The 13109-nt window shown below is 38.4% G+C and overlaps 2 protein-coding genes across 2 annotated transcripts; one reads left to right on the forward strand and one right to left on the reverse strand.

The window, feature by feature from the left end:
• Positions 1 to 39: 39 nt before the first annotated feature.
• LOC133523499 (muscle M-line assembly protein unc-89-like) lies at positions 40 to 12811 on the forward strand. The gene is made up of 5 exons (XM_061859132.1): positions 40 to 2850; positions 2930 to 3105; positions 4445 to 4640; positions 5509 to 5652; positions 9803 to 12811. Exons 1-5 carry the CDS (start codon positions 307 to 309, stop codon positions 9950 to 9952), a joined length of 3210 nt encoding a protein of 1069 aa, XP_061715116.1. The 5' UTR covers positions 40 to 306; the 3' UTR covers positions 9953 to 12811.
• LOC133523501 (uncharacterized) lies at positions 5947 to 9723 on the reverse strand. The gene is made up of 3 exons (XM_061859135.1): positions 8670 to 9723; positions 6837 to 7016; positions 5947 to 6557 (listed from the first exon to the last, which is right to left on the reverse strand). Exons 1-3 carry the CDS (start codon positions 8757 to 8759, stop codon positions 6117 to 6119), a joined length of 711 nt encoding a protein of 236 aa, XP_061715119.1. The 5' UTR covers positions 8760 to 9723; the 3' UTR covers positions 5947 to 6116.
• Positions 12812 to 13109: the final 298 nt, after the last annotated feature.

Here is a 13109-nt window from a genome sequence, read left to right on the forward strand (position 1 = left end):
TGCACTTTGATTTTTACAGACACTTGGATCCACATATTTAATAACGTAAACATACTCACCGTACTCCTTAAAATGGACGCGAAAAAACTTAGCTTGACTCTTAGTTATTTCATTGAAAATTAAGTAAAGTGAAACCTATAAAAATCGTATAGTAAGAGACTGTTTCCATATTACATTAGCTACTTTACAGTGACGTGAGTGAAAGACATTATGTAAACTTATAAGAAATTATTTTGTGTTACTTTTATTAGAGTTGTTTGATTTATTTATGCATATAGGTTATAAGATACAAACTAAATAGAAACTATGGAAGTTGTGGAAGAGTCTGTGGTTCAGAGTGTTTTAAGCGAGGAAATGTTAATGAATGTTAACGATGGGACGCCTTGTATATCCAGCGCGGCAGACGAGATTCCGAGGCCGAACGGTGTCGCCGAAACTGGTGCCATGGCCAACTCTGATTTAGTGTCGGTGGCCGAGACCACCGTTCAGGATCAGATACAGGTCGACAGCACGACAGATCATATGCATGTGCCAGTAGATACGAATAAAATTAGTGGACCAATATCTGTAGAAACTGATGTATCTACTGATCCTAGTGCTGAGGCAGTACCATCGACTACTGAAGGCGATCTTCAACTTAGTACTGAAAACCAAGCGGAATTGAATGCCATCATCCCAGAGTTGGCTTCTAAATTACCTGAAGAAATATCAGAGTTACTTGTTGGTCAATCTGAAGAGATCATTGAAGAAGTTATTCCACAACCAGAGGGATCGGTTGAAATGAATGTGGAGTCTAGTGACCAAGTGACTTTTAAAACTGAAATATTAGTTGAGAGGAATGAAAATGATACTAATGAGATTGATAAAGATGTAGGTCAGGCTGATGAGCTTGATGCCTCCAAGAGTATGCTCAGCGCATTGAGTGATGTGCTGCACTCAGACAACATGGAGAACAATAATGGTTCTGTGAGACAAGAAGTTTTAAACAAAGAAGAGTTATTAAGCATTTTGGAAGGCAATGTTGAACAGACTGATGAACAGTATAGTAAGATCATTCCAGATGATCATAAAAATGTAAAAACCATGGAAGCCCAGATGGCTTTACAACAGTTAACAAGATTGAAATCTGCTAGAAAAAGTGTAACACCCCGGAGAAAAAAATCTGAGAAAAGGCTTTCACAAAATATTAGGGATAAATCTAATAAAGAAGAAACCTCAGCAGATGAAAATGAGGTTAATTCTGATGAACCTAAACCTAAAAAAGTTACTAAGGTTTCAGGCCCATCTTCTAAAACTTCAGATGTGTTGGCTTCAGACAGTAAAACAAGCAAAAAGGATAAGAAAACATCAGAAGAGAAACAAGAAAGTATGTCTATAGAAACAAAAAGTAAAAAAAATCGACATACAGATTCAGAAATAACTACCAATGAACCTAAATCAACTGAAACTAAGAGTAAAAGGAATAGAAAACCTGTAGACATTGTTTTGAAACACTCAGAAAGTGCAACTGAAAGTAGGATAAAAAAAGAAAACCATAATGCATCTACAATTGCTAATAATATGGAAGTAGATGAAGATGAAGACACAGAGACTGATGCTAATAAATCAAGTAGTGTTAAGGATAAGATTGTAAATGACCTTGTGAGAGACTGGGAAGATGATGAACCAACAAAAGATGATGCTGATGAAAAACTATTGGATGAAAGTCAAAGCCTTGTCAAATCTACTGAAGTGCTTACAACAGCAATAGAAACTGTTACTGAGTCAGACCGCATTGATGGGTCATCTATTGATTCGTCTACCAGTGATGGTACTGCAACAAATAAGACTGCAGATGATGGTCAGCCCCAGCGCAGACTTGGTAGAGTTATTAAGAAAAAGGTAATATTTGACCCTGATAATCCTGACACATTCACAAAGGGTAAGCTTCCTGCCAAACCTAAAGAAGCATCTTCTGATAAGGAGCAGCCAGCTCCTAAAAAAATTAAGACTGAAGTTCAGCAAAGGCCAAAATCAAAGTCCCCAACAGGTAAATTACACTGGAAAAAGCCACCACCCAAAGCCAGTAAAGGAAATAAAAGACTTTCTGAAGTCGACAAGTTATTAATGGATGAGGGTGCTGTAAATATGATATACCAGCTTACACCTGAAGCTCCTAAAGGTAAAAAGAATATGAGAACCAAAGCAGAATTTATCAAGAAAATCCAGAGTTCAACTCCAGATGGCAAAGAAATGAAGTTTAGGGAAAGAAAAAAGGAGTGCATAAAAGAGGAATCAGAAGCTAAGAAGATTGCGGGTGGAAAGCAAAGGGGATCTCTGAGTAGTTCAGTCAAGTCCACAGGTGAGGACTTTGAGACTCATAGTGCTGATGACTCAATTATTTACCGTCGTCATTCTTCAAGCTCCTATTCAAGCAACTGTATGAGCCCGCTCAGACTTAACGATCAAGATTCCAGCGCATTATTAGACAACTCTCGTATCTCTCGGCAAATGTCCGATAGTCAGAACCTCTCTAATGCCGATGAAGAGCCAGGTGACCAAAAATCTGAAGTATTCATGTCTGATGCGAATATAACATCACCTAGTGAAGTAATCAATAAAAGTGATTGTTTGTCCATTAAACAAAAGCTAAACTCCAAACTTCAGAATGTTTTAAACAAAAGGAAACGTGACAACACAAAGACAGATAAACCTGCAAAACAGAAGAAAGTGGCTGCTAAACACGACGAAAATTATTTTAAGAAGGAGGAAGAACAACAACTGTCCAAGTTAAAGAACTTGTCTGTGAAATTTGATCATAATTTAGCAGAAATTAATGTAAAACGGAAAGAAGATCAATATACTATTGAGGTTTGTAAATTTAGATTATAATATGTAGTTGTTGATTAATTTGATATAAGCTATAATATATGTTCAATCTTATTTTCAGACTTTGAAAGACCTCGAATTGGCGTTAGCGTACGTTAACAACAAAGAAGACATTGCCGTGACACTCCTGTCCTCTGAATGTGGAACACTGTGCTCATCTATTGATTTAGATCCCTTGCTCAATGAGGATGTCGAGATCAGAACTACCAATGCTGTCTTATTCGCAGAAACTATAAGGTGTCTAATACATATAAGTATAACTAACATATTTTTTATCAAGAGTTATTTTTTTAAGCCGTATCTCGATATCGCGTGGCAAACTATCGAACATTGGCGCGCTCGAACGTGCCGCGCGACGAACCATTTATTGTCAGTGTTCAGTGTTTTGTTCGCGCAGTTGGGACGGATGACGGATGTGTACAGTCAAGTGTAAAAATATTGGTGTACACATCTTACTCAAAAATATGTCCCATAGCATTTTATTCCAGTGTAATAAGAGCGTAGTACTATAATTATGAGATGATTTATTCGATACATATTTTTGCACTTGACTGTATTATATTTCACATGGCTCGCGCGGCCGCAGACATGGATAATGAAACGTACTTTAATTAAATTATACGGATCTAAACAGTTTCTATGGAACAGTAAATTACATTTCATTTATTTCCCCCATATAAGCTTACAGTATGTCACCAACACGCTTACATGGTATACAATAAAAAACTTAAAACTAAACAGTTGTACATAATATGCATAACACAGACAAATTTAATATACTCGTAGAATTGAAGAGAGAAAAATGTTAACAAAATTATTAATATTGTGGTGATTATCGCAAAAAATCAATAAGAAATGATGCACAGGATGATATTAGTGCAACAATGGACCTGCCTGTAAAATGGTCGATCGCCGGATCGCTTGCCGCGCTATAGTTCAAGATGGTGCCAAAAATGGCTCGCGAGCTAAAATACAGCGGTCGAACAATGCTCGCGCGGCTGCAGCGCGATATCGAGACACGCCTTTAAGTTGGCATTTGTAAATGTTAGCAGCCAAATTGCTACAATATTTAGTTGGCAGTGCCAATTTCTGTTCTGTTATTAACATTTCTTTTGGGTCGCGGGTCGCGGGGCAGCTATCACTTAAACTGACTGGAATTTCAAAAGCTAATTGGTAAACGCTGCTCACTAATAAGTAAACTGTGAGAAAGATGGCAAGTCGCGCAACTGCTCCTTAGCAGCGACTTATCCTAGTCTTGCTTACAAAACATTTTTATTGCCTCAAGGTCTTCTGGCCCAGCTTGGGCCACCTTCCACTTCAATAGGCGATAAGCGTGAGTAGATTCCTGTGAGGAGCAGCTCGCTCTGCGTAGAGGTGCCTCCCTGCCTGGATCACACGCGCGGCCGCATTACAACGTCTAAACAGATAGAGCTGCATGTCAATATTCTGGCGAGACGGCTCGATCTTTGTGAATCCGCCTGATTACGTTTACGATACTAACCTACTTATTTACTGTACTTGTGTGTTATTATATTAGTTTTTTTTTTTAAGATTATTAAATTGTTTGTGATTGCAGATCCCTGTTGAGCACAGTGGAGCGGCACAGCAAGCTCCTGTGCGCGGGCGTGAGCGGCGCGTGCTCCGGCGTGGGGCTGGCGCTGGCGGCGCTGGCCGACGTGGCGGTGGCGGGCGAGCGCGCCAGCTTCGCCGGCGACGGCCTGCTCGTCGGCTCCGCGGCCTTCACCGCGCCCGGACGCCTGCCCAAACACACGGTCAGTACCTACTGTCTCGGCGACCAAGGATTGGACCCACGCCACAGTCTTTTAAAACACCCCAAAAAGTGAACCGGTCTTTTTATTCCACATTATGATAGATTATGTGGATTTAAACACTAGACTGAAACTCCCGCGTTGTTAGTGCACACAGATGACGAATTATTCGTGTTTTTTTATTTTCCAGTATCGGAATTTCGCTAACTTTGAAAATTATTATTTCATAATCTATGTGCACTAGCGACGCGGAAGTCGTTTTCAGTCTAGTGTTTAAATCCACATAATCTATCATAATGTGGAATAAAAAGACCGGTTCACTTTTTGGGATGATTTAAAAGACTGTGCCCGCTACCGAAAGTCGCTATAGGAACTGAAATAAAACAACGCAACGCAATCTTATTGAGTTGAGACGTGTTACATAAGATGACGCTGTAAAATGTTGTTTGCGTCGGATAAGTCCTTGTCAGTAGAACAAGTAAATAAAATAGGATGCTTTAAAGAAAAACGACAATAGCAAAAATTAAAAGTTTTAATAACATTAATCACTATTTTAAATATGTTCTTTTATAAAATTATGAGTCCCTGAATCTAGATTCCAGAGACTTTCCTTTCCTCAAGCTTCATTAGAGCCAGATTTGTATGCACCTTAAGTGTGTCTAGAACTACGCCAGAAATACGCCAATAGTATATGAGCGAGCAATTTACGCAGGGTCGCTAATTGCTCGTGTGTAGTACAATGTGCACTGCACAGTGCAACACGAGAGCGGATCACAAATGGCGGAATGCCAGCCATGAATGGCCAGCGGCGAAATTGCCTTCCATGCAGGAACATTGACTTATATCTTATAATCCTTCGTTTTATTTACAGGTTGACAATTTGGTTGTGTTCGGCCGCCGAATGTCGGCCGAGGAGGCGCAGCAGGCCGGGCTGGTCAGCCGAGTGGTGTGGCCGGACCGGTTCCACGACACGCTGCGGAGTATAGCTGGGGACATCGCCAAACAGCCTAGCAGGGTAATTATATTTATATAACTTACATTTTTGAGCAGTTTGATACGACAAAAGCGAATGACGGAAAGCCGCCTTTAACTTGAGTCCAGAATTATTGATTAACCGTTATGGCCACGCCTGTGACGCCCGCGTAGCAGCTACAGACCATATTACTTGTTTTACATATGTCAAATAGTATGATAGTTTAGGCTCATCACTTCTTGCAACGGCGTGAAATCAGCCAATACGCACTATACAAGTATAACAGCAGAACACCACACTATGATTGATGCCATATACCTACATAATTACTAATTACATCCATCTCCATGTTGTTATCTCAAATAAGCCTTTTAACACATGATGTTAATAATTCTATACATTATCACAGGACACCAAACATGTTAAATTGCTAACTTGAATAATAATATTATCAATACAAAAATGAGTTAACATATAAGTTTTGTCGTATATTGCTGCTTCAGGGGCTAATAATCTTCGTAACTATAATCGTCGCTGATGCGTTCACAATGAGCCCGCCATCCTTTCCCCCGGTAGAGAAGTTCAGACATACTGATCTCCGGCAGCCCTCCCCCTTGCACACAAATATGATGCTTAGGACACGTGCACGACTGATATAACGCAAACAAGTCCCCTGTAACATGACCGCACAACTCTCCCGTCTTACAAGAAGGCAGGGCAGCACATCGATATTGACTAATATCTTCGTTTTCTACGGTAGAAATCAACTTCCAATATGTAGGGTGCCGACAGCGACATTTAAATGTGATTTTTGGAGGCGCAAGCTGTATGTTTTTGTGATGTAAGTTTTCTATTTCTTCGGGGTCGATGCGGGCGTACGGAGATTGGACGGTCAGCGGAACGTCGTCGATGGAACAATCCGGCCAGTCGGTGATAGGTTTACAAAACTGAAAAACAAAATATTGAGTGTGGTTTAAAATACAGACATCCGATACGTGCGATCCGAGGCAAGTTCACCTACCTAAGTATCCACCTCATATATTCTATGAGAAACGCTAAACGCAAGTCAATTTGAAGCCGAATTTGGATCATAAGAAACGTCTAAGGCAGTAATTGAATTTAACAGACGCCCAAAGAAAGGTACAGGCGGCGCGTATATAATGTTGCGGCACCGCCGCGCGTGCCGTGGCTATTGAATGTTACCAGACGGCATCAGTTAGTCTCACCTGGAAGTGCGCCCGGTTGTTGAGGGGGAGCCGCCGGGCGGGCGGCAGCAGCGCGTCGCAGCGCGCGCGGCGCGCACAGCGGCACAGGCGCAGCAGCGCGGCCGGCCGCCAGTAGCGCCGCAGCACGGCCGCGCACGCCGCGCCCGCGCCGCACAGGGGCAGGCTGCGCTCGCTCTCGTCCTGGGGGCAGTGGATACAGCTGCGATGATGTTCAATTCATAGATTTAGTTGTTGAAATGTACACCTTCTGTTACGTAATATCTAAATAACAAGTATTGGTTTCCATTAGCATTGCCTTTTAATAATGAGGTCGCAAGCTTGCGTCCCCGGTAATATGTGACGAGAAGGGACAGTTTTTAAAAATTCATAAAACAATGATGGTTGGTAAATTATACAAAATGATGTATAAGAACAGTTTCAGCAAATGTTTTAAATTGTTTATGTATAAAAATTACGTTGAAATTAAGTCGATTTTCAGAGAAATTGTCACTTGTTTGAAGTAATTTCTGGAGAAAATTAATTTCGTCTTACTTTCATTTATACTATTTCAAATGTATAATAACAAAAATGTAGTTTATTAAAGTTGAAGTACAGGATATGTGTAATAAAAAATAACCATTTTTAGCAGTCCAAACTTTACGAAATTTACAAATAAGAGCTTTAAATTCAGTGCTTTACGCGCGTTTACCTAAACGTCTATCAGAAAAAAACATTACTAATTAAGGGCGTCTGTTTGTTAAAATGAAAGATAACAAGACGTGCTAATACGAGTAGAAACCAGTACTTGTTATTTCTTATAGTTAACAAAAGGTGTACAACATCATCGACTGAATTTATCAATTTGACATTTTTGCGACTAAAATCCATAATGGCCTCTAAATTGACTGAATCTAGTTTCAATTTAAATCGGGTGTGTGTTACGCTACGCAGCACATGCAAGTGTACGCACCGAGTAATGTGCACGCTGGACACTGACGCCGACCGCAATACATTTGTTTTGACCGATGTGTGCCTTTCGGCGTCAGCGTCGAGCGCGCATGCTCTGAGCGTGGGTTCCGGGGCCCTTGGATTAGATAGGACGATAGCGACCATCAAATTCCTCCTGAAATTTACTTATTCAAAAATATAAAGATATAACTAAAACTGCAGTTTAACGGATACTTCTGTATTCTATAATCGATCGTTGATTCATATGTGATTAGAAATAATTTGTTTAGCGTTACAGAATCTTCAGTATTTTACTGTGTAGGTAGGTAGTTGGCGCCACTTTATCGCAATGCTTAACACTTAAGCACGTATTATGTATTTAACATATATAAGTACAGACGATTAAGAATAAACTGTAGATAAAAATTTGCCCTATATAGATTCAGCGGCTGTAGCACGGTCGTATTTTTATCACTTGTCACTATGCCTGTCGCGTTCTAACAAGTATGTAAGTGCGAAAGTGACAGGCATAGTGGTAAGTGATAAAAATGCGACCGTGCTACAGCCGCAGGTATAGGTAAACACGTTAGGAACCCATTATATAAAGAGATAAAGATAGTTTGTTTTTCAAGTAGGCATATTAGGTACAATGTGCTTATGAACATCGAATAAAGCTGCGCCGGCTCTAACCCTAACCCTACGCCTCTGACCCGATATCCCGTGAAGATTTAAATCCCTCATAAATTGTAGGAGGGCAGGTATCCCAATATGGGAACAGCAAGAAACTTGTCGATTATCGTTAACATTCGGTAAAACAAAACTTGCATTTTCTGTTTACCAGTAGTCGTAGGCGTTAGCCTCATTGTTTCAATATATTGTTTAATTATACAAATATATAATACTCACTATACCATAATAATACAAAATAGGATCCTGACTTTCTTGACATGTAACGTGCAAAGACAACGCAATTAGCAATATGCTGTAGACCCACATTTGAGAGCAATATCGTTTATACTACAGATAAATACACAGCTATAGCAAGCGACGGTTATGAGGTCGTAACCTGTGGCGATAAAAGTAACCTTGTGTGTGTTAGTTTATTATGACGGGAATAACTTTTTGTGTATGTTGGGAAAATTCTCCAAGGTCTTATTTATTAGATGTAATACATTTAAATTTACGAATTCACACTGTCACTTATAAGGAACACTACACACACACACTCCAAAATTCTTGTCGGAAATAGAAAATGACTAATGAGCATTTTTAGGTCAGATACAAACGTCTTTGTACAGTCAAGGTATTAAATATCGATACGGACAAAGTGCCAAAAATATGTATACACGACCTTATTGCCTATATATTAATTAAAGAGAATTTGAAACATCGTCAAAGAAAACTTTGTAGCAACGTAAATTTACTGCCATCTTTCGACACATAATTAAAACTTAGAACGCCATTTGACTTTGATCCTCATTCTTTTACTGATGTGTTAAATTTGTTAAATATCAAAAAGTGACGCCATCTTACCGGGCACAACCTGAAAGTTATGGCGCCATCACGCGAAACGATGTTGCTATTACCTTTGGCCTTTGATCTATTAGATGGCCTCCACCTTTATTTCAAATTCTCGTTGATATTAACCTTTTGAACGCCAGACGACAAAGGAACATGCCGTGCCCCGGACGCTGGCTATCACGATTATTTAAGCGAAATTGAACTTTACAGAGTCCCGCGTTAGTCCCTATTGCATTGGCAAAACTGTCGGCTGTAGCCGTCGTTGGCGTCCTTGGCAAGTCATTCAGATGTCGGCCATAGCCGACGGTGGCGGTCAAAGGGTTAAGGTAGTGTGTACATATTTTTGTCACTCTGTCCGTATCGATACTTGACTGTACCTACCTCCGTTTTCGCCGTGGTACTGCTTTAGGTTGTTCCATGTTTATGACAGCCGGTGCTGATTAATTAGAAATCTGTAATAATATTTCATGCTACATGTATGTTTAGACAGTTCATTAATTAGGTATGTTTCTTTACAGACTATCTTGGTGAAGAAGCAACTTCTGGCCATAAACAGAAGTGAAAAAACATTCCAATCGAGTTTGGAGATGGAACGCGACCTTCTCGTCGACTATTGGACGTCCGAAGAGGGCATGCAGGCGCTCCGAGCTAGCCTGGACACAGCCTGACTCTTAACAGCCATGCTACGCAGACTATACGTGAATGTAAATTAAGAACTCTAATTATAATTTAATCGTAACCAGTAGTTAATATAAATAAATTGTGACACTGAATTATTTGTCAACTACATTTATGTTTGATAAAATATATGTACCTACATCTATGTTTAAGGGAAACATTTTGTTAAATTGATTGGTACTGAGGTTGTTTTCAATGGACTGCAATTTAAATGAATACACATTTGATTAGAAGATAATTAAATTTGTTACTTTGTATGCTTATTGGCTGTATTGACAAAAATGTAATTTTTTCTTATCAACTCGGTGTATGGGTACTTTTGCTGGCTGGTTTTTTTCTGTAACATTTATTTTCATTACTATAACACTTCATTGTCATTGTGATTCTTTGTCTGTCCCGAAAAAGAATTGTCAATAAATGTATTCTTTAAATATTTATGTTAATGCAATACAAATAATAAGTGTTTAAGCCTAATCAATTTCAAGTTTGAATACATATAAGTAATTATTTTAATAATAATATTATAACCCTGATTTATAAATGGTGAATATTATATGTCGTGAGTTGTGTGCACGTTCCACTTACAAATATTTTGATTATTATTAGTAAACCTTACATTATGTGTATGTCAGTGCAAAGATAAATTAGGTTCACTACCTTGCCTAGGGTAATCTTATATTCTGAACGAAACTGCTTCATTGATTAGCTCAAATTATATTCCACGGTTAAATTGAATCGGATTTATTTAAAATGGAGCAGTTTTTGACGGACTAGGTGTTATTAGATTTAGTTACATTATGTTATGTTATAGATGAAATTGTTTATGTAGTTGTTTCAGATATTTTAGTTTATAATTCATCGCAATAAAATTTTTGCGCGCAAAATTTACAAAAATGATAGTGTGTTCCTCTCTTCATTTTATTTGACATGATGTGCGGAAACCCGGTTATGTATAAAAACTTAGCAGGGGTGTATTATATACAAGATGTAATTAATAAAAAATATCATAATAAGTGGGGTGGGTACAATGAAATAGTATATTACAAACCTAGGGCAGTAAAGTCAGAAATGTGTCCTCGGCTTCGCCTCGGCCGACAATAACATGTGATCTGAGGCTTCCTTATTTACTGACCGAGGAGTGTTTATACTATATTTTGTTCGACGGAGTCTGAAAGCAGCAACTTCGTTTAGCGCAGCGTGTAGAAAGTTGACGCTTTCCAGCTAGAGGGCAGAAAATGTAATAGTTAAACATTACGACCACAGACATAGGTACTAACAGCAACACTTTCAGCCGACCATCGGTGGACCTTATATTTTTGCAATAAGGTTGACGAATTGTCAGTGAATACTGCGGACCATGATACTGTGCATTTAATATTGGAGTACCATATTCTTTAAAGCACGTTATTGGAATTACGACTAAATCATGTTTCTAAATCTATTAAACATCTTACTTTTACTTTAAAATATTACGAATTTATTGAATTACAGTGATTTCATTTGTTCTTAATTAAGTTCTATAACTTCTTTACGTAGGCGCCTGTGCTTACAGCATAGCAACAGTTCTGAAACTTATATTCCGCACATTTTGGCTAAGTGCTCTTTAATTTTTCCTGTCAACGAAATACTACGCCTTGAACTGAAGAAAAGATGATAATTATTGAATAAGTAATTAAGTACCTATACTAGAATGCCACTTCGTTTGTTCGATCGTTATTAGAAAATTGATTGTAATAGAGAGATAGTGAGTCTACTCGTAATGGCATTATTCATAAACGCGATACTGGCCTGAATTAGCAATAGGGACCGTGCGCGTTGGAGGGTCTGCCATCTTGTGGCCTGAATCGGAACCATAAACATGTACATTTACACGTCACGTGTTTTCTTGTGCATAGTAGGTTCTGCCATCTTGTGGGCTACATCGGAACAATAAACATCACATTTATGCCGCGCGCCAAAAATCTGACGGCTCCTGTGCTGCCTCCTACAGTTCATGAATTGTCTAACGTCAACTTTTGACAAAGAGTTACCGCAAAATGTATGAAGCTGTACAGCGCCATCTCGTATACCTGTCAAATTCGAAGCACGAAATTGTCTTAGATTTTACACATCTTACTCAACCAATGTACCTTTGTTATAATTAGCTCTTCATTTTCTAGATTTCATTTCACTATGTATATGTCGCTTTAATAGTACAATCTCGAGTAAAGTTCACATACGAAAGGTAAACATGTTTGTTAAAAGCAGGATTACTAATTCCACATTAATGACTGTGTCGCTTTATAGAAAATCAACAGTACTATATTTTCCATAATGATTTATTAAAATGCATGCGCTCCTAATGTCAAGCACAAGACACGAAAGACTTCATTCGTCGTCTTGCCTGAGTAGTGCACGGAAGGCGTATGTCTAAGATTATTATTGCTTATAATATCATTGTAGTAACCGTAATGTATTGTCTTACTTTTATAATTTATATAAATAAAGTGCCTTTCTTATAATATATCTTGTTTTAACACTATAGTTTATGGTATGAACTACGCCTAGGTGAAGTGCGCATTCAGACTTTCCCCGTACTAAAAGTGTGAGCCAGTATGCATTATCCAAATTTATAATTGTACAAATCAATCTTTATGTTGCATGTAAATCTAAATAAACCGGTGCCCTGTCTTTGAAAAATAGCCTTAATAATAATATGTATTTAATTTGGATTGGATATAAGCTGAATTATGACTATATGTCAGTTTTTGTATATTATTAAATCTAAACATTTATGTTTACCTACTTGATCACTTACTGTTATATTTAGTTCGTTTAAATGGTTGAATAAATCGTATTTTATTGTCGCACCGTGAAGTCTCATTTAACTACACTGTATATAGTGCAATTTGATTTCATATCAGCACTAATATTGAAATTAAAATTGCAAATATTGATTAAACCATTTTCTGAATTTAAGATAGCCAAGTTATAGTGGCGAATCCAATGCGCAAGCCTCTCTGCAATGACCTCCAGAATGCTGTTGGTACTGCCCCTAAGCCTTGAAATTTACGTTTATTTTAGATTTCATACAGAATATATATACATACAGTTTATATTATTTTAATACACGTCCGCTTTCTATCACCGCACGCTCGGGCGCCAGCA

Source organism: Cydia pomonella, chromosome 12 (genome assembly GCF_033807575.1).
Source record: "Cydia pomonella isolate Wapato2018A chromosome 12, ilCydPomo1, whole genome shotgun sequence".
NCBI classification, from domain to species: domain Eukaryota; kingdom Metazoa; phylum Arthropoda; class Insecta; order Lepidoptera; family Tortricidae; genus Cydia; species Cydia pomonella.

Bases quoted from the DNA above. Each gene is read 5' to 3' on its own strand.
- LOC133523499 (XM_061859132.1), top strand. From the start codon at position 307: ATGGAAGTTGTGGAAGAGTCTGTGGTTCAGAGTGTTTTAAGCGAGGAA. The intron at 2,851-2,929 runs GTTTGTAAATTT...TCTTATTTTCAG, and splicing joins AAGATCAATATACTATTGAG to ACTTTGAAAGACCTCGAATT. The intron at 3,106-4,444 runs GTGTCTAATACA...TTGTGATTGCAG, and splicing joins TTATTCGCAGAAACTATAAG to ATCCCTGTTGAGCACAGTGG.
- LOC133523501 (XM_061859135.1), bottom strand. From the start codon at position 8,759: ATGTGGGTCTACAGCATATTGCTAATTGCGTTGTCTTTGCACGTTACA. The intron at 7,017-8,669 runs GTGAGTATTATA...CACTGCCCCCAG, and splicing joins TTTTGTATTATTATGGTATA to GACGAGAGCGAGCGCAGCCT. The intron at 6,558-6,836 runs GTGAGACTAACT...TTTGTTTTTCAG, and splicing joins ACAACCGGGCGCACTTCCAG to TTTTGTAAACCTATCACCGA.